This window comes from Heptranchias perlo, chromosome 38 (assembly GCF_035084215.1).
Source record: "Heptranchias perlo isolate sHepPer1 chromosome 38, sHepPer1.hap1, whole genome shotgun sequence".
Taxonomy (NCBI): domain Eukaryota; kingdom Metazoa; phylum Chordata; class Chondrichthyes; order Hexanchiformes; family Hexanchidae; genus Heptranchias; species Heptranchias perlo.
In genome coordinates, this window is record NC_090362.1 from 3,402,001 (window position 1) to 3,423,476 (window position 21,476).

At 41.9% G+C, this 21,476-nt stretch overlaps 1 protein-coding gene across 2 annotated transcripts in view; it reads right to left on the reverse strand.

Annotated features, from left to right (window-relative positions):
- Positions 1 to 2,118: 2,118 nt before the first annotated feature.
- The window catches only part of vps13c (vacuolar protein sorting 13 homolog C), a 294,638-nt gene continuing 275,280 nt past the window's right edge, over positions 2,119 to 21,476 (reverse strand). For both annotated transcript variants that reach the window (XM_067973304.1, XM_067973303.1), the window contains exons 80-83: positions 14,650 to 14,741; positions 12,485 to 12,605; positions 10,554 to 10,643; positions 2,119 to 3,004 (exon numbers count right to left, since the gene is read on the reverse strand). In XM_067973304.1, the coding sequence (XP_067829405.1) occupies positions 2,915 to 3,004; positions 10,554 to 10,643; positions 12,485 to 12,605; positions 14,650 to 14,741 (393 nt within the window). In that variant the 3' untranslated portion in view covers positions 2,119 to 2,914. The remainder of the gene's footprint in view (positions 3,005 to 10,553; positions 10,644 to 12,484; positions 12,606 to 14,649; positions 14,742 to 21,476) is intronic.

Here is a 21,476-nt window from a genome sequence, read left to right on the forward strand (position 1 = left end):
TCTCATTGAAACATACAAAATTCTTACAGGGTTCGTCAGGGAAGATGCTGGGAGGATGTTTTCCCTGGCTAGGGAGTCTAGAACCAGGGGTCACAGTCTCAGAATAAGGGGTTGGCCATTTAGGACTGAGATGAGGAGAAATTTCTTCACTCAGAGGGTGGGGAATCTTTGGAATTCTCTACCCCAGAGGGCTGTGGAGGCTCAGTCATTGAGTACATTCAAAACAGAGATTGATAGATTTCTAGATATTAAAGGCATCAAGGGATATGGGGATAGTGCAGGAAAATGGTGTTGAGGTAGATGATCAGCCATGATCTTGTTGTATGGCGGAGCAGGCTCGAGGGGCCGGATGGCCTACTCCTGCTCCTGCTCCTATTTCTTATGTTCAACTGAGCATCCTCCACCATTTCCGTTACTTCCAGCGCAATGCCACCACCAAACACATTGTCCTCTCCCCTCCCAGCATATAAATCTCAACAAGTAGTTTAGCCTCTACACCTCAGGTTGTTGATGTTATTTTCCACCTTCTGAGCTGACAGGAGAGCATGTGGGCTTCTGGAGGAGTGCTAAACCATTCATGCCAGGGAATTAAACCAAAAGCTTCCGTTTCTACTTATAGAAACGGCCACCTAGTTTGAACATGGATAGAAATGTTTGGAAAAAGCCTGAACTGTAATACCAACCTCTTCAAGTCACCATTGGTGACCTCCCTTAACTCTTCTCCCAATTATTGCTCATTGTCCAAATTCCCCTCCCTCCCCACCGTGGAGTGCTTTTGGGCACATTATAGGATCATACAGCACAGAAGGAGGCCATTCAGCCCATCATACCTGCGCACTAAGTGTAAGGTGTAAGTTGTAGTGCATTGTAGGATGATTTCCCCCCTTATTTCCCAGAGTGGACATGTCGTTCTTGCTGCCATTGGGGAGTGCTGCAGAGAGGTTTCTCCCCACTGTCTAGTCCCATCGTAAACACTGTCAGCTCTGAATTTTATTCAATGGCTTGAATTGTATAAAATGCTGAAAGAAAATCTTAGTTTTGATGTTTTCTCTTCCCGTTGAGCCCCTCAGTCGTTATTCGTAGATTTTCTACCAGTTATTGTGGGACATGATGTAAAGGAAGAGTGTGAAAACTACAACACCTATGATGCATCTCACACACAATGAGTCAACAGGAGCAAGAAATGCCCAGCGTCCAAGGGCCAGGTGAAATTTCCAACTCCAACACTGAGCTCCAAGTCCCAGAGAGAGAAGCAGGCCTGTGTGTGGGAGGGAATTCTTGCAGGAAATTCAAACTTTTAAATAACTCATTTTGTGGGCAGGTTTGGTGACACTTTGTGTGGCATGTCATATTATAAAACTTCATAGCACTATACACTGACCAGAGTGAAAAAAGAAAATGGCAGCTGAAAGCAGCATTAAAAAGTTGCTGTATGTTGGGTTTATTAACCAGCGGAGGTTGCTTTCTGTACCTAGACAATATTTGAGACAATCCTCATGATCAACTGAACAGAAAGTAGTTAGTTAAGCCAATCAGAAAATTATAGCTCTGCATACTACAGGCATGTGACCCTCTGGGTTGGACACATGAGACACACTATACACAAAGGGGTAGAGTTTCCACTTGTTTTGTGCCCAGATTACAGTGCAATCGGCCAAACCAGCGCAAAAGATCGGGGAATTTTATACGTGAGTTACGCCCAAAACCACGCTTTAGGGCTTTCCGCGATCTTTTACACTGGTTAACGATTCAATTCGCCCAGATTGGCCCCGCCCACAAAACTGGCCACGCGCCCAGGTGGACATTGTGAGTTTCCACCAAGTGTGCTGGTTCTGAAGGCTCTTCAAACTGCGCTCGTTTTCTTAGACGCACAGGCACTTGGAGGCACGGATTGAAAGATTTTACATAGCAAAAAATATTTAATTTACGAAGAAACTGACTAGTGCACACCAATGAAACTATTAAATGGTTCAGTATAGTTTTTTTTTAAGAAAGTCACTTTCAGTGATTATAAATCAGGTTACTCACAGGCAGAGGACTAGACATTTATTAAAAATGCTTATTTTGATATAGACCCAGTTTCAGCTGTATTAATAAAATTGAACCAGAATACCACTCTTAAATACATCAATTAATTTTTTTAATGCAAAGAAAAAGAATAAATGATTACATTCTATTGCGCTGGTTCATGGAAGATTTTACGTTTAAGATTTCGCAAATGCATTTTAATGGAAACTTGAACTGTAAACCTAACCAGTGCAATTTTGAGCGCATTCTGGGTGCAATTTCCTGATTGCGCCCAAAGGGGAAACTCTGCCCAAAACCTTTAATTATATATAGAACTGATCGGATATGACTGAAAAGTTCAAGTCTGAACTTTAAAGAATCTTTAAAAAGATACATTTTTCAAAGACAGCCCAAGAACCTCTGTAGCAATTGTACAGCCGGTCAAGTTAAGACAGTATGATTCACTGGCCTTAGATTATGATCAGAGTGGCTATTCTTAACTAGTTGCTCAGTATTTGTGTGGTTTGTCGAAATGTATGTATTAGAGACCAGATTATAAAACACAATCTAAGTATCTTGAGTTATTTTATTTGCAACTTCGTATATCAGGCATGACTTCTCAATTTATTTTTAACACACATATAGAAGATTTTTGATAGTGCAAAATTAGTATCTTCAGAATATTAACTGAAGTCATCAACATTCAGATACAAGATATACATTGATTTCAGTACCAGCCCATCTATTCTTGTGCATAGAAAAAGTACTTTGTACCACAGAATTCATACTTTTAAGATCCTTATTCATTAAAGTAAGAAAATATTTAGTTGCAGTGTAAGTTACAGTTTCATAGAAAAGCAAAACCTGCACATTAATTTGGTGCAATGGCAAAACAGTGCAGAAAACATCAGGGTTTAGAAAACCTCAATGATTTTCGTTTCACCAGCTGTTGCTGTGTCCTCGCTGTCTGAGCGTCTTCGAGAGCACTAATCATCCTCTGGAACAGAACATTCACAAACATCATATTCTGATTAATGACTGTTATAAAATTGAACTGTAAAAGCTCAAATATCACCAAACTCACAGCTGCATGGTTAAAGTCACTGAAGTTAAATGAGTACTGAATCAGGTACCCAATATTTAAAAGATTCATGTAGGCACATATAAAATAAATTTATATGTAGAAATGTATAATTCTGCAGGTCTCAAAGCATGCACTTCTCAATCACACTGATTTTCTATTAATATTTTGACCTCAATATCCATCTCCACCAACAGCGCACCGTGGCTGCAATGTGTACATTCTACAGGATGCACTGCAGCAGCTTGCCAAGGTTACTTCGACAGCACCTCCCTCCCGTGACCTCTACCAGCGAGAAGGACAAAGCAGAAATGGCATGGGAACACCATCACCTCCAAGTTCCCCTCCAGGTCACACACCATCCTGACTTGGACATACCATGATTCCATCGCTGGGTCAATATCCTGGAATTCTCTACCTAATATCACCATGGAAGCACCATCACCACACGCACTGGAGTGCTTCAAGGAGATAGTCCATCACCAGACTTTGCAGGGTAACTAGTGATGGGCAATAAGTGTGACCATGCCAGCATCACCCACATCCCCAGAAATGTTTTTTAAAATTACATGAATGAACAGCTATAGATTTTAAGTTTAGAACAACATCTAATTAAAAAAGGTCTGGTGCAAAATTAACGATTAAGAAAACTCATCACAGATCTGTGTTCTTGTTATTTTCACAGTCACTGTCAGTGGTGTATCACAGCAGTGAAAATAAAAATTACATTACAGATATACTTGTGAAAATATCACCCAGTGCTATTACCACACATTACAAGGCTGTTGCTCAAAGGAGCCATTATAGTTGACATCTTCAAACTATTTGTGACCTCTACAGAGCTCACCTCGGAAGACACTCAGTGCAAGATGAGGAAGAACTTGTGCTGAATGGACAGTGTCAGTAAGCAGGAGTGTGGAAAGCTCCTGATATAGCCAACTGTATCAGGCCTCAGGTCCATAAGAGTTTGCTGATACCAGATTCTTAAGAGCAGAAATATGGGTGCAGATGTTTTTTAAAAGAAACAGTACAGGTATCAAAAGGTCATGAAAAAGCAAGTAAATGATATAGGAGGCACTGAATAAATAAAGGTGGTGGTGTGAGTTTGCACAAGACATTGGTTAGGCCACCACTGGAACATTGCATGCAGCCTGGACACCTTGAATCAGAAGTATATTAGTGTGAAGAAAACAGTACAGCAAAGAGTCACTAGACGCAAACCACAAATGAGGGGCTACAGTTAAGAAATGCTTGAAAAACTGGGGCTTTTTCCCACTGCAATATGGAAGGCTATTGGGGATATGAAAGGTTTCAAGAGGGTAAAGTGAAAGGTCATTTCCACTGGCTGGCGAATCTGTAACAAGGGGGCATAAATTCACAATCAACCCCAGAAAAATGAAGGAGGATGTGGGCAGACGCATGGCAGATGCAATTTAATGCGGATAAGTGTGAAGTGATGCACTTTGCGATGAACAAGAGAGAAGCAGTATAATCTAAAATGGTACTATTTTGAGGGGTGTACAGCAAGAGAGAGACCTGGGGGTACATATTCACAAATCTTTGAAGGTGGCAGGGTAAGTTGATAAGGCGGTTAAGTATGGGATACCTGGCTTTGTAAATAGGGGCATTGAAAACAAAATCAGAGTTATGCTAAATCTTTACAAATCACTGGTTAGGCCTCAGCTGGAGTATTGTGTACAGTTCTGGGCACCGCACTTTAGGAAGGATGTCAAGGCCTTGGAGAGGGTACAGAGGAGGTTTACCAGGAGGATACCAGGGATGAGGGACTTCAGTTATGTGGAGAGATTGGAGAAGCTGGGATTGTTCTCCTTAGAGCAGAGAATGGAGACCTAATAGAGTATTCAAATTGATGACGGGTTTTGATAGAACAAGTAGGGAGAAACTGTTTCCTCTGGCAAGTGGGTTGGTAACCAGAAGTCATAGATTTAAAATAATCGGCAAAAGAACTAGAGGGGAAATGAGGAGATTTTCTTTTCCACACAGAGGGTTGTTAACATCTTGAACGCACTACCCGAAAGGGTGGTGGAAGCAGATTCCACAGGAACTTTCAAAAGGCAATTGGACATGTACTTGAAGAGGACTAATTTGCAGAGTCATGGGGAAAAAGTTGGGCTGTGGGACTAAATTGGACAGTTCTTTCAAAGAACCGGCGCAGGCAAGACGGGCCAAATGACCTCCTTCTTTGCTGTAAGATTTAAGAATCTACGAGGGGAAGGAATTTCTGAAGTGTGTTCAGGAGAACTTTCTTGATCAGTATGTTTCTGGCCCAACGAGTAAGGAGGCATTGCTGGATCTAGTTCTGGGGAATGAGGTGGGTCAAGTGTCAGTGGGGGAACATTTAGGGAACACTGATCATAGTAACATAAGGTTTAAATTAGTTATGGAAAAGGACAAGGAGCAATTGGAGTAAAAATACTTAATTGGAGGAGGGCCAATTTCAGTGGGTTGAGAATGGATCTGGCCCAGGTAAATTAGAATCAAAGACTGGCAGGCAAAACTGTAATCGAACAATGGGCAGCCTTAAGGAGGAGATGGTACATTCCCATGAGGGCGAAAGGTAAGGCAACCAAAGCCAGAGCTCCCTGGGATACAAAAGAGATAGAGAGTAAGGTGAAGCAGAAAAAGGGGCGTGAGACAGATGTCAGGGTGTTAGTACATGTGAGAACCAGGCTGAATATAGAAAGTACAGAGGAGAACTGAAAAAGGGGCAAAGAGAGAGTATGAGAATAGACTGGCAGCCAACATAAAAGGGAATCCAAAAGTCTTCTATAGGCATATAAATAGTAAACGGGTAGTAAGGAGGGATGGGTCTGATTACACATGGAGGCAGATGGCATGGCTGAGATACTAAATAAGTATTTTGCATCTGTCCTTACCAAGGAAGATGCTGCCAAAGTCACAGGAAAAAGGAGGTACAGGATGGGCTAAAAATTGATAAAGAGGTGGTACTAGAAAGGCTGGCTATACTTAAAGTAGATAAGTCACCTGGTCTGGATGGGATGCATCCTAGGCTGCTGAGGGAAGTATGGGTGGAAGTTGCAGAGGTGCTGGCCATAATCTTCCAATCCACCTTAGATATGGGGGCAATGTCAGAGGACTGGAGGAATTGCAAATGTTTCACCCTTGTTCAAAAAAGGGTGTAAAGATAAACCCAGCAACTATAGGTCAGTCAGTTTAATCTCAGTGGTGGGGAAGCTTTTAGAAACGATAATCCGGGGCAAAATTAAGAGTCACATGGACAAGTGTGGATTAATAAAGGAAAGCCAGCACGGATTTGTTAAAGACAAACCTTGTTTAACTAACCTGATTGAGTTTTTTGATGAGGCAACAAAAAGGGTTGATGTTGTGTATATGGATTTTCAAAAGGTGTTTGATAAAGTGCCACATAATAGGCTTGTCAGCAAAATTGACGCCCATGGCAGCACAGGTACGAAATTGGCTAAGTGACAGGAAATAGAGAGTGGCAGTGAATGATTGTTTTTTGGACTGGAGGAAGGTATACAGTGGTGTTCCCCAGGGGGTCGGTACTAGGACCACTGCGTTTTTTGATCTATACTAATGACTTGGACTTGGGTGTACAGGGCACAATTTCCAAATTTGCAGATGACACAAAACTTGGAAGTGTAGTAAACACGGAGGACGGTAGTAATAAACTTCAAAAGGACATAGACAGACTGTGGAATGGGCGGACATGTGGTGGATGAAACTTAATGCAAAGAAGTGCGAAGTGAAACATTTTGGCAGCAAGAACGAGGAGAGGCAATATAAACTAAATGGTTATGATTCTAAAGGGGGTGCAGGAACAGAGAGACCTGGGGGTATATGTGCACAAATCTTTGAAGGTGGCAGGGCAGGTTGAGAAAGTAGTTAAAAACGCATATGGGATCCTGGGCTTTACAAATAGAGGCATAGAGTACAAAAGCAGGGAAGTTATGTTGAATCTTCATAAAACACTGGTTCGGCCACAACTGGAGCAGTGTGTTCAATTCTGGGCACCGCACTTTAGGAAGGATGTGAAGGCCTTAGAGAGGGTGCAAAAAAGAATGATTCCAGGGATGAGGGACTTCAGTTACGTGGATAGACTGGAGAAGCTGGGGTTGTTCTCCTTGGAGCAGACAAGGTTAAGAGCAGATTTGATAGAGGTATTCAAAATCATGACCCATTGGCGGAAGGGTCGAGAACCAGAGGGGACAGATTTAAGGCGTTATGAGGAGATCTGGAATGCGCTGCCTGAAAGGGCGGTGGAAGCAGATTCAATCGTGGCTTTCAAAAAGGAATTGGATAAATACTTGAAGGGAAAAAATTTGCAGGGCTGCTAGGAAAGACTGGGGGAATGGGACTGACTTGATTGCTCTTATAAGGCGCAGCACGGGCCTGATGGGCCGAACGACCTCCTTCTCTGCTGTAACCATTCTATGTCATTTTTTTTTTAAAAAGAGGGTTTTTAGAACATTGCACACTTCTCAGAAAGTGCCTACTGAGGCAAAGACTGTAAGATCACATAAAAAGGGAATTGGATAAGTATTTGGAAAACAATACAAGGGGCAAAGTGCAGGGAAATGCGATTGAGAGCAGATAGCTGTAGTTGAAGAGCTAGCACCAGCAGTCTCAATGGGCTGAATGGCCTCTTCTGTGCTGTATTTGTTATGGTGTTGAAGTCTATTAGCTGCTAAATCAGGAATCGATATAATCTCTCAGATGAGTCAGTAATTGCTGTACTGGACAGGAATCTATTCTGTTGGTCAATCATTCGAACCATGCAGGTATTGTTACTTAATTTAAGTTAGTCCCAGGGTTTTTTTTAAGCATTTAATCCAGTCTCTGGTTCCCTCACCTGATGCTGCACATAATACCTTGTCACAACAACAAAGATGGCAATTTAAAAAAGGAAACAGGAAAAACTGCAGGAATTATTAGTTCAATAGTAAAACTTGGGGCAATTTGGGAAGCAGAGAAAGAGTTTGTTGGAGCCCAGATATGCTTTCGGGGAAGTTAACTAGTGCTGTGGGGGAAGGTTTAAACTGATTTGGTTGGGGGGTGTGCACCAGGATGAAACAGTAGAGTGGACAATCAAGGTGCACAGAGGACTGGGAGAGAAAAATAGCACTAGAGTAAAGAATATTCAGAAATAGGAGGGATCAAACAGTGGGCAAATGTGAGGTAGTCAAAGATGAGTTTGGAGTGCATGTGCATAAATGTAGTGTGGTAGATAAGGTTGGTGAGCTGCAGACAATGGCGCCACTTGGGACTATGATATAGTGGCAATAATAGAGACCCATCTCAAAGAAGTGGAGGATTAGGTACTTAATATTCCTGGCTACAAGGTATTCAGGAAAGATAGGGAAGGAAAGAAAGGAGTGGGGGGGGGGGTGGCAGTATTGATCAAAGAAACTATTATAGCACTGGAAAGGGATGATATAGTTGAGGGGTCAACGACAGACTCTATTTGTTTGAATTAAGGAACAATAGAGGAGTTTTTAAGCCACCAAATAGTGGGAAGGAGATAGAGGAACAAATTTGCAGGCAAGTAACAGACAGATGCAAGAACTATAGAGAAGTGATAATGGGGGACTTCAATTATCCCAATATAGATTGGGATAGTAACAGTGCAAAGGGCAAAGAGGGGGAGGAATTCCTGAAATGCATACAAATGAACTTTCTTGATCAGTGTGTTTCCAGCTCAATTAGTAGGAAACAGTGCTGGATCTAGTTCTGGGGAATGAAGTGGGGCAGGTGCAGCATGTTTCAGTGGGGGAGTATTTGGCAAACAGTGATCATAATGTTAGGTTTGGAATAGTTATGGAAAATGACAAGGAACAATCAAGCGTAAAAATACTTAACCAGAAGAGAGCAAATTTCAGTGAGTTAAAATCTTGCCCAGGTGGATTGGAATCAAAAATTGGTAGGCAAAACAGTAATTGAACAATGGGAGGCCTGGGAGGAGATGATTTGGATACAGAGTAGACACATTCCTGCAAGGGGGAAAGGAAGGGCATCCAAAGCTGGAGCTCCCTGGATGACTAAAGATATAGAGATTAAAATGAAACAGAAAAAGGAGGCTTATGACAAATGTATAGTTCATTTCTGTATACAGTAAAGAACCAGGCTGAATACAGAAAGTACAGAGGAGATCTAAAAAAGGGAACAAGAGGGGCAAAGAGAGAGTATGAGGGTAGATTAGTGGCTAACATAAAAGGAAACCCAAAAGTTTTTTTATGAACATATAAATAGTAAAAGGGTAGTCAAAGGAAGGGTGGGAACGATTAGGGACAAAATATCTTCTTGTGAGGCAGAGAGCATGGCTGAGGTACTAAATGAATACTTCACATCGGTCTTCACTAGAGAAGAGGATGCTGCCATTGCAGCAGTAAAGGAGGAGATAGTAGTGATATTGGAGAGGGTAAAAATAGATAAAGAGGTACTTAAAAGGTTGGCATTACTCAGTAGAAAAGTCACCAGATGGGATGCATCCTAGGTTACTGAGGAAGGCAAGAGTAGAAATTGCGGAGGCTCTGGCCACAATCTTCCAATCCTCCTTGGATATTGGGGCGGTGCCAGAGGACTGGAGGATTATAAATGTTACATGCCTGTTTAAAAAAGGGGAGAGATATAAACCGGGCAATTACAGGCCAGTCAGTGGTGGGGGAATTTTGAGACAATAATCCAGGACAAAATTAATCGGCACTTGGAAAAGTATGGGCCAATAAATGAAAGTCATCACTGATTTGTTAAAGGAAAATCTTGTTTGACTAATCTGTTCGAGTTCTTTGATGAAGTAAGAGAGGGTTCATGAGGGTAGTGCAGTTGATGTGTTTATGGACTTTCAAAAAGTCATTTGATAAAGTACCACATAATAGACTTGTAAACAAAATTAAAGCCCATAGGTTTAAAAGGAGAGCGGCAGCATAGATACAAAATTGGCTAATGGACAGAAAGCAGAGAGTAGTGGTGAACGGTTGTTTTTCAGACTGGAGGGAAGTGTACAGTGATGTTCACTTGGGGTCAGTATTAAGGCCATTGCTCTTTTTGATATATTTTAATGACCTGGACTTGGGTATACAGGGAATAATTTCAAAGTTGGCAGATGAAATGAAACTCAGGAATGCAGTAAACAATGAGGAGGAAAGTAATAGACTTCAGAAGGACAGACAGACTGGTGAAATGGGCAGATGAAATTTAAAGCAGAGAAGTGTGAAGTGATACATTTTGGTAGGAAGAATGAGAAGGGGCAATATAAACTAAACGGTACAGGAACAGAGAGACCTGGGGGTGCACATACACAAATATTTCCCATTTTAAATTGGACATGAGAATTTATAACAAAAAAGCAGAAAGTAAGGTTTTATAGAGAGGAAGTACACACACACACACAATTTTCAATATAAAAGAAATGTCACCCAAAAATGTCATAATGTCCCATTCTTGTTCAGACAGAAATATTTACCTGAGCCATATTCTCCTCCTGGAGATGCACTTTTCTCACAAAGCTTTCAGTCCCACTTTTTGGGCATGAAAAACCTACTATTGATTGATCCTGTAAAAAAAATACAATGCATCACCCTTTCATTGCTCAAGTCAATGTCTCTTTAGCTTTCACTTTCATTTAATAATGCTCCAGGAAAGCTTCAATGAACTATATTTCTGAACTTTTTAAAAAAATAAATTGCAACTACATAAAACTCTGCACAGTAATATTTAAATGTAATTCAATGCAAGGATGTTACAACTTACCAGCATAAAATTTATATTTTACTGGATTGTAAAACTTTTAGCAAAATATTTACTTCACCAAACACAGAATCAATCCGAAAAATGATAAAACACATAGTTTAAGCGCAATAGCAGATCAAAGTATGGTTTGAGTGGGAGCGTTCAAAAGCTTGAGTATACTGTAAAAGAGGGTAGCTTAATAAACTTAGTACCTTTATCTGGTTAGGTTAATAATATTCAGGAGGCATTAAACTAATTTTTTTGGATGAAAATGACCCTTTCAACCACTAAGCACAATCATTTCAATCTGATCCAGTTAGTTGAATAATCATGCTTTAGCAATGATGCATGTGAGACTATTTGGAGTTGAGGAATAAATGTGTTTCTGACCACATCCCAGCACCATAACACATGGCTGTACTTCAGTGGGACTGAGCACACCTTGCAGGTGTTCCAGTTTTCCATCAGTTTCATGGCATAACAGAATGGAAATTTACTCACAGATTATACGTAGGTGCTTGCAGGTGAGCCCCCATCCCTCCTTGCAAGTTACCCCCCACTCCCCATCTCCCTTAAATGGATCTCATCAAGTGGCACACAATCTCTAGCGGAGATAGTGGGTGGACTGATTCATAATTCGTTCCCATGGGGGCTGATGACCCGATCCCATGGGGACCGATTAGTGACCTGTTCCCATGGGGGCTGATGACCCGTTCCCATGGGGGCTGATGACCCGTTCCCATGGGGACCGATTAGTGACCTGTTCCCATGGGGGCTGATGACCCGATCCCATGGGGATCGATTAGTGACCCGTTCCCATGGGGGCCGATGACCCGATCCCATGGGGATCGATTAGTGACCTGTTTCCATGGGGACTGATGATCCGTTCCCATGGGGGCTGATGACCCGATCCCATGGGGATCGAATAGTGACCTGTTCCCATGGGGGCTGATGACCCGTTTCCATGGGGACCGATGACCCGATCCTATGCCTTCTCCACTGTTGATCTAAAATTGGCAGTTAGTGGGTAGGAGAGAGAGACTTGGTGAGATCTTCCCTTTCTCCATACAACAAACATACTGGCTTCTGGATTTCCCCACATTGTCACGGCTGAGTTTTGTCCCTCCGACATTCTCTGATTCCTACCCAATAATGTTTACTTTCCAAGATGCTGAATTTGTTTTCTTCTACAATCCACATTCTGGACATTGACAAAACATTGCTGGGAGCTCCACATATCACTGACTCTTGTATTGCATGGAGAGGAATCACAGCTGTAGAGTGTTTGTAAAGTCAAGATTGAGAAAATTCAAGGCACAGACTTGATGAACCAATCAAACCGATTTTACATTATGCCGTGGTGGTCTCTGACAGCAGAGGCAATTTTTAAACCCTGTGACTAAAGGTTTAACTGCTTATGATGAAAGCTCCCAACTGGATATCAAATCACAAGTGCAGGAGCAATTTTGATTGCGAGGTACTGGGTTGGAGAGAGAAATACATAGCTTGTGTTTATTATAGCAGGATAACGCCCTTTGATTATTATAGTAATTAAAAATCCATTTAGTATTTCTCAGTGAACAAAGCATACTCATGTTAATTCACACTTTCATCATACTTTAGAAACCATCAATGCCCAGATGCAGTTCAAGTATCCCAGTGTACCTTGATATACAGGCTCAACACACTTCCTTCTAAAGTTGGTGGCTGAGTAAATTCTTCAAATGTGTAATTCCAGTCACTACCAAGATGCCCTAGAATCTCATCAGACACGCATACCACCCTCCTAAAAGGAACAAATAAGAAAACAAAAGGAAAGAGAGAGGTCAATTTGTGCGTACAGTGCAGGATTAAAACAGTTTTTTATTTCTGCACACCAGTCAATAGTAAATTAAGATTCTAAATAATTAAAATGTGTGCACACTTGGCTCGCATGTGTATTGCATGGGAAACCTTCCAAAACTGCTGATGGGCTTAGCTGTCCTATTAATTAAAAGAAATCACACTCTATTTAAACAAAAATGTTGCTAAATGCCCTTATAAAAATTTCCATTCATTACAAAACTACCACTAAGAACTGGCAATCACCACAAACCAACCAAATTGTTGTAAATATTTTTCAAACTCCTTATGCGCCTCATTCACCAATCATCCCTGTGCTCACTGACCTACGTTGGCTCCCGTTCCACGAACATCTCCATTTTAATGTTCTCATCCTCGTATTCAAATCATTCCATGGACTTGTCCATCCATACTTCTTTAACCCCCTCCAGCCCTGCAACCCTCCAACAACTCAGCGTTCCTCCAATACTGGCCTCTTGTCCATCCTCCACTTCCTTCACTACACTACTGGTGGCCTTGCTTTCAGCTGTCTAGGCCCTAACCTCTGCAATTCCCTCCGTAAACCTCTCCGCCTCTCTCTACTCCTTAAAACCTACCTCTTTAACCAAGCTTTTGGTCAGCTGTCCTAATGTCTCCTTCTTTGGCTCGGTGTTAATTTTTGTCTGATAATGCTCCTGTGAAGCACCTTGGGACGTTTTACTACTTTAAAGGTGCTATATAAATGCAAGTTGTTGTTGTTATTATTATTGAGATCATCTAAATTTATATCATAATAAATACTAGAAATTATTGTGAATAAAAATTCTAAAACTTACCAATAAACTTATCCATCCTGATTTTTTAAAACTCAAACTGCAGAGACATCCCTTCTCCCAGGGATCTGTGCTTGCCTTCTGCACTGTTCCCACAGCTAAGATCCCTCAGACTGGCCTCAAGCCTTGATATCTTCTGGATTTCTGCACATTTACTGACTGAATTTTAATAGTTTGTGTCTATGGTCTGCCTCTATGCTGCTGCCGAGCACAGTAAAGTTGCTGGTAATGCAGCGTTGCTTCCTGCACCCTGCCTTCACGGCCTGGCTATACACTCACTCTCCAGCGACTGATTAGTCAACTCCAGCCTCCTGCCTGTTTCAAAGCTCAGGTTTGCGAAGGTACAAACTAGAGTCACACAAAGCCACATAGTTCTTGATCCATCAAACAGCAATCAGCAGCCCTCGGCTTGTTCTGGGAGCAACAATGATACTGCCTGTTGTGTGATGCCCAGACTGCTGCTGAGTAGGAATCCCTATAATTCTCAAACATACAGGGTCACAAACTCCTGAGAGTGTTACAATCAGTACAAATCTCTTCGGACATAGCTCTCATCAGCTGTGCTTTCAATTTTGTGTGATTAGTCCAAGGTCAGGAAGTACTAGGACGAAGCCCCTTAGGGTTTAACACTATGATTAGGAGGACCCAAGGCCTGGGAACACAGGGTGGGGGAAGAGGGTCTAAAAGATTTCAGAAACACTGGAGAGGGTCACTGGGTGCAACTCTGGGATCAGGGAGCACTGAGAATACAGTCCAGGGGTTTGAGAGGACTGAGAGGGGTCTGAGACTTCAGGTTATTAGGCGGGCCTGAGAATAGCAGTATTGGGGTTGTGGAGAAATGGCTAATGGAACCCAGAAACTCGACACATGCATTCCATAGCCTTTCTGCATTAATAATGGTCATGCAAGGGTTTTTACCACTTTGACATGTCATTACTGTAAGCCTGGTCAAAAAAAAAAATCTGCATTTGATAGTTGGGAAAGCCTGAGAGCATTATATGTCTCAGCAGTTATACGTGCGCACTATGATAGAGAAATAATAGTCACTGTGTTAACAGCATCAGCACCATTGAGATATAACAGTTTTGTCTGAGAGGCATGTGTTTCTTTTAAACTGATTAAACGCAAGTGCTGACATTGCAGACTCTGCCAAGAACTGGTAAGCATGTAGCCTACCTGTTTGTGATGAGCAGATTGGCCTTTTTCTTTCCGTACAAAGGACAATGAATACGATAGGTCTCTCCTTCAAACTTCTGAATCTCCAATTCCTGTAATAAAATTAAACTGAAACTGTTATTTTCTCCAGTTACGTTTGATCAAAGTATAGGTTTTCAAAGCATTATGCCCTACTCAATCCCACCATGTGCAAGCATCAAACTTCTGGCAGAATGGTTCACTGCTTAAGCTCTGGCTGCTACTGGCCCGACCAGCAGAACCACATTGGCTATAGGCGGGACATGGTTTGAAAACAATGCCTTGAAATGCTAATAATTAAGACTCGGCACCTTGATGCTGTGTATCAAACCATCAAAGCCACATAATAGTGGCATAGACTCTATCTCCATCAGTTCCTGCCCTCAGCCATATTCAACTTGAGGGGGTACTGCATGAAGATCAGGGAGGGGTGAAATACTGATGGCACGTATCCCAAATTGCTTTTGTGCAACACCTGCTCACCTGTTCAGAACATAACTCGCAGAAACCTGCAGAATGCATCTGAATATAAACTATACTATATTTTCAAACATTTTACTCCTGCTGCTCAAATCTGCTCTGTTCCAAAATAGAACATGAAAGGATTAAAATCTGCATTTAATCAAAAATTAGCTACAGCAAAAGCATTTCATGGCAATATCTGGTTACAAGTTTCCTGCTTTTTAATCTAAGTTTCACCTGAACCGTCTTTGTAGTTCTGACAGAAGTTCAGATCTCGAAAATAAACCCCTTCAGAAGGGCCACTTTGCCAGCTCTGAGCTTGACTGCAATGTTTATTTAAAGGATGCACAAATAAGGGTGGTTTAATTTTGAGGAACACATGATGTTTGCAAACACTCAGTTACAATATTTCTCTCACCAATATATAAAACAACACTAAAGAGAGGAAATGACATCAAAAAAATAAAGAACACGCATTTATATAGCACCTTTCAGAACGTCCCAAAGCGTTTAATGAAGTACTTTTGAAGTGTAGCCACTGTTGTAATGTAGGAAACGCGGCAGCCAATTTACATACTGCAAGATTCCACATCAAATTAAAGCCAGATTACAATCTGGATCATTTACTTTAAACTTAATTTAAATATGGATGTTTTCTACCCAGTGATGCCCAGAGTCTATACCAGAGTTTAAATAGGAGTGTTCTCATACATAAACATTTCTGCTTTGTGGTCTTACAGTATTTCATACAAATTTTTCATTTAATTTTCACAATCATATTTCAGGAGATTTCATGACAGAAAATGTATTTTGAAAGCTGCAAAGGGTACTCAGCACTCAAAGGCTTTTGATTTTACCACTATTCAACTATAACACTCTTATTTAAACTCAGAAGTAGGCTTTAAGGAGGGTCTTAAAGAACGTTGGTTAGGAGAACATTGGAATAGTGCAGTCTGGAGGTGACAAAGGCACGGATGAGAGTTTTACAGCAGATGGCAGGGGCGGAGACGGGCAATGTTACAGAGGGGGAAGTAGGCGGTCTTTGGAATGGAGAGAATACGGGGTCCGAAGCTCAGCTCGGGGTCACCGGGGTTATGAACAGTCTGATGAAGACATCACTGCAACAAAGACATCAGTTGAGAGAGGAAACAGATTTAACGACAAGACAAACATAGAAATCACAACCACAAAGGAGCACCAGTTTTCACAAAGGCTTATACTAAGTATAAGCCTGGCTGAGTGACATTTAAAGGAACATGGCGTGCTACATACATCTACTTTTGCAAGTCTGACCCCTTCCCTCCCACAGGTTGGCAAAGCAAGTGGATATAAGGTACACGGCTAAGACTCAACTAACTGGAAGAAACCTTATTTAATAAGTCGCATGAGTCTCCCTGTTTGCATGCACTGGAGGCAGTGTTTTCCCCAAAGCTTAGGCTCACCATTGTACATGTGCACAACAAATACACACTAAAAATAGTGTGTTTTAGTGCAAGGTGCAGCACAACCACGTGCAGCCGGCCCAACGCAGGCGCAGCACAACCACGTGCAGCCGGCCCAACGCAGGCGCAGCACAACCACGTGCAGCCGGCCCAACGCAGGCGCAGCACAACCACGTGCAGCCGGCCCAACGCAGGCGCAGCACAACCACGTGCAGCCGGCCCACGCAGGCCCAACAACCGTGTGCAGCCGGCCCAACGCAGGCCCAACAACCACGTGCAGCCGGCCCAACGCAGGCGCAGCACAACCACATGCAGCCGGCCCAACGCAGGCACAGCAACCCAGTGCAAGTGTAGGTCAGACTAGGTATAAAAAGTATTGTGTGCAGTCATTATAATCTGGCTGGTGCGAGCGAGGCAGCGTTATTCGCTATGCACCAGTCACTCTCGCAGGGTGGATACAAGGTTTTTCACCTGTTTACTGGGAATCTGACCTTATGGAACAATGACAACAACTCTCGAGACTGGTGCTGCTGGAGCTGGTGCTTTGCATCAGTCTGGGGCTGACTTTTAGCTAAATAATCAGCCGAGGTCAGGCATCCTTGGCATTGAGGGGAAAAAGTTGCCAAAGATGTGTCCTTTCACGCTATAAAAAAATCGGAAATTCACCTTTTAACCATAATGCCAAAATGCTTTTGTAGCCCACAGTACTTGCCTTCAAAATAGCAGAAAGCTGCTAATACAGAAATAAAAACAGACTGTGCAGTTGCTGAAAAACTTCAAATCCCAGCCACATTTATAATTTCTTGCAGTTATACCTCTGCCCTCCACACATCTTCCTCAGAGGTCGAGGTCAGATACTTTGCTTGATCCTCTTCGCTGCCACTGCATTAACTAGCGACAAATGGAATAGTTTCCCAGTATCTTTTAACTCATCGAATCAGCAAACATCGAATCCAGATGACACTAACTGTGCTGCCTTAGGCCTGGATTTTATAATTGGATATATTAATGCTTCTTGACGTTTAAAACGGATAGCATGTCAGTGTCACAGCCACAGGATGTGGTGAACACAAGTGAGACACAAGTGCCTGTGATTCCCGGCACTGAGATCTTCTCAGCTGCTCTCATGCACCTCAGTGTCCTGCATTAGTACTGCACCACAGGTAAACACTGAAGCACATATATGACTGTTGATGATATTACAATCATATGAACCTTGGTTTTGAAGTGAGAAAGAACATCGACTGTTGACATTTTTCCAAATCGTTAGCGATTCCATTGTAGATTGATCATTAATTATATGTTTTACTTAATACTCGCAAAATAAAATATTCCAAGGAGAGATTCAGAGATTTATTTTTTAAATGCAGAGGGTTGTTAGGACATGGAGGGGGAGAAACTGGTCTTCGACAGTAGCACAGAGCAGGCAATAGCAAATCGGCAGCCTGTTTTACACCTCGCCCGATTTTGAAGTCAATGGTGTAAAACTTCCTGCCAATCCGCAATGGCCCATTTCACCCCTCCATCGAAGGTCAATATCACCCCCCGGAACGTTCTACAGGAAACAGGTGAATGGGACTAAGTGGATAAGCTCATTCAGGGAGCCAGCACAGGCACATGGGGCCAAATGTCCTCCTTCTGTGCTGAAAAGTTCTATGATTTTATCATAGAACAAATTAGAAAATAGAAAACATTTGAATCTACCTGTAGGCACTGACTAACAACATAGTTTATTGCTGGAAAGCAGTTTGAAGCTAGTACATTTGAACAATCAAAATAAACAGGTGCTTGTTTTAATCTCCACATTCACACATGTAACAGTAATTTCAATCTCCCTATGTAGGAAAGTGTGAAATTAAGACAGTGTAATCCAATGAGGGGAAGCTAGGTAAGACCATGAGGGATAAAGGAATAGAAGGATATGCCAATAAGGTTAGATGAAGAGGGGCGAGAGGAGGCTCGTGCAAAGCATAAAAGTCAGCATTGACCAGTTGGGCTGAATGGCATGTTTCTGTGCTGTAAATTCTATGTAATTCTATGTAATAATCTCATTTTTTTTCAAAAATACATATAGGTTCTGTTCATTGCATTGTACTTTTAATAATCAGATTTTGAAAGGCAAGGAGACACAAAGTAGAACCAGTACATCAAAATGTGAACAGAATGTATATTTTAATGGTGAAGTTATCACTGTGTTTTGTTATAGCAGGAACATAGGTCAGTAAAAATACATGTACTTCTACTCTACCTAGTTTCTTTTTACTCAAATATACACATCTCCAAATCAATAAATTTATTAGTGATTGTCCTTGACAAGCTAGTTCTAAATTTAGAAAAACAGCACACAAAGGGTGAGCCATCTAGAATTTTGTCATTTTAAAAGATTTCAGATCACGTGAAGACATTAGTCTATCGGACACATTTAAATGTCAGACTATTAAAATAAATATATTTCACAATTAATCAAACTGAAATTGAACACATCAGAAGGCAGATTATAAAATTACGCTTAGGAAGCACAAAATCAGACATCAAAATCCCATCTTTTTATTTTAAATCAAAGTACTCACTATTCATACTATAGCAGGGAAATGTACTAATCAGAATAAATATAGAAAAAAGAATCAGCCAAAATGTACTTTAACAAGACTACAAGAAGTTTCATAGTATATTTCCTTCACGGTCACAGAAGCACTTAGAATTGGTAAGTTTATTGGTGAGACTACAGATTCATTTATTGTAGACGAGTTTATCCAATGCACAAATCATTTCAGGATGCAATTGTTTACCAATATACATGCCCCTTTTTTTTTACAATGACTTATATGACGGAGATAAGAAATTTACATATTAATCACAAATTTTAATATATTTACATATGGGGCTGAGATGTTAATTGATTAAAAGCACAGAGCGTAAAAAGTTAGAACAAGCAAAATGATTTAAAATCTCTTATTCCATATCTTGCTGCATGTTAAAGAGAGAAAGAAAAAAGTTAGAATCTTGCCATATTAAAAGATAGAAGAGTCAAATGCTTCTTTATTTAACAGTTTTGTTTTGCTAAAAATGAAAAATGAAAATCTGAAAGAAAGAGAATGCTGGAAAAATCACAAAAGTTTTGCAACATCCCAGAAGAGGGCAGGATCGATTGGGCGCAAACTACAATGAGCAACAACAAACAGCACAGTGGATTGGAGGATGCACATGTAACATTGCTCTTACACCAAAGTGGTGTTTGGGGCTTGAGACAATGGGAAGACACTAGTGCAGAAGGTTTTACATCTGGTATCATTTCACAAGAAAGTGCTAGGCCAAAAGGAATCTGGAAGTCAAGGAGATAGAAGGGTGAACAGGGTATCGAGGATGGAATAGTCCCTCCAGAAAGTAGAGAGTAGAAGAGAAGATGTGGTCAACAGTGGGATCATGTCCCTAGCCACCGATTCCATCCCTCTCCCTGGCCACACTCTGAGACTAAACCAGACTGGGCGTCCTATTTGACCCTGAGATGAGCTTCCAGTCACATATCCACTCCATCACCAAGACCGCCTACTTCCACCTCTGTAACATCGCGCATCTCCGCCCCTGCCTCAGCTCATCTGCTGCTGAAATCCTAGTCATACTTTTGCTACCTCTAGACTGGACTATTCCAATGATCTTCTGGCTGGCCTCCCATCTTCCACCCTCCATAAACTTAAGCTCATCCAAAACCCAGCTGCCTGTATCCTAAATCGCACCAAGTCCCGTTCACTCATCACCCGTGCTCACTGACCTACATTGGCTCCCGGTCCAGGAACACCTCGATTTTATAATTCTCATCCTTGTTTTCAAATCCCTTCATGGCCTCCCCCCTCCCTATCCTGTGTTAGCTTCTCCAGCCCTACAATCCTCAGATCTCTGCGCCCCTCCAATTCTTGCCTCTTGCACATCCCCGATTTTCATCGCTCCACCATTGGCAGCCGTGCCTTCAGCTGCCTGGGCTGTAAGCTCTGGAATTCCCTCCCTAAACTGCTCTACCTCTCTCTCCTCCTTTAAGTCGCTCCTTAAAACCTACCTCTTTGACCAAGCTTTTTGGTCACCTGTCTCAATACCTCCTTATGTGGTTCGGTATCAAATTTTGCTTGATAATCGCTCCTGTGAAGTGCCTTGGGACAATTTACTTTAAGGCGCTATATAAATGCAAATAGTTGTTGTTGTTGGTGGAAATGTCACGAGATGATCTGGAGAATGCCACTTTCCATCTCACCAGCCTCCGGTTCTGCAGGATCATTTCCTGCCATTTAGAACCACAGAAAAGATACAGCACAGAAGGGGGCCATTCGGCCCATCGTGTCCGCGCCGGCTCGAAGAACAATCAGGTGCCCATTCTAATCCCACCTTCCAGCACCCGGTCCGTAGCCCTGCAGCTTATAGCACTTTAGGTGCAGGTCCAGGTGCTTTTTCCGCTGTATACCGTATTTACTGCTCATGGTGCAGTCCCTTCAACACCGGGGAGACCAGACAAAAATTGGACGATCAGATCGCTGAACGTCTTAATTGTGTCCGCGAGTGTAACCCTAACCTCCCCGTGACTTGCTAATTCTACTATGCTTCCATTCCCACTCCGACCTTTCCGTCCAGGATCATTTTCTGGAAGTATTCACTGCAGATGATACCCAGTCTAAGAGGTTCTACAGCTCAACAATGACTTGTATACTACTCAAATGGACATCTTAGACAGGCTTAAAAGGGCTCTATGCCAATAACGATAAGGGGAGTGCAAAGTGAGATGATGGACAAAGTCTACAGTCTTTGAAGTCACTCTGAGGAAGCCAATAAATACAGGGGAAATCCCATAAAGTTTGAAAGATGCAATGTGGCACTGACATTCACGAAAGGTGGCAAAAGAATTCGAACTGCAGACCCATT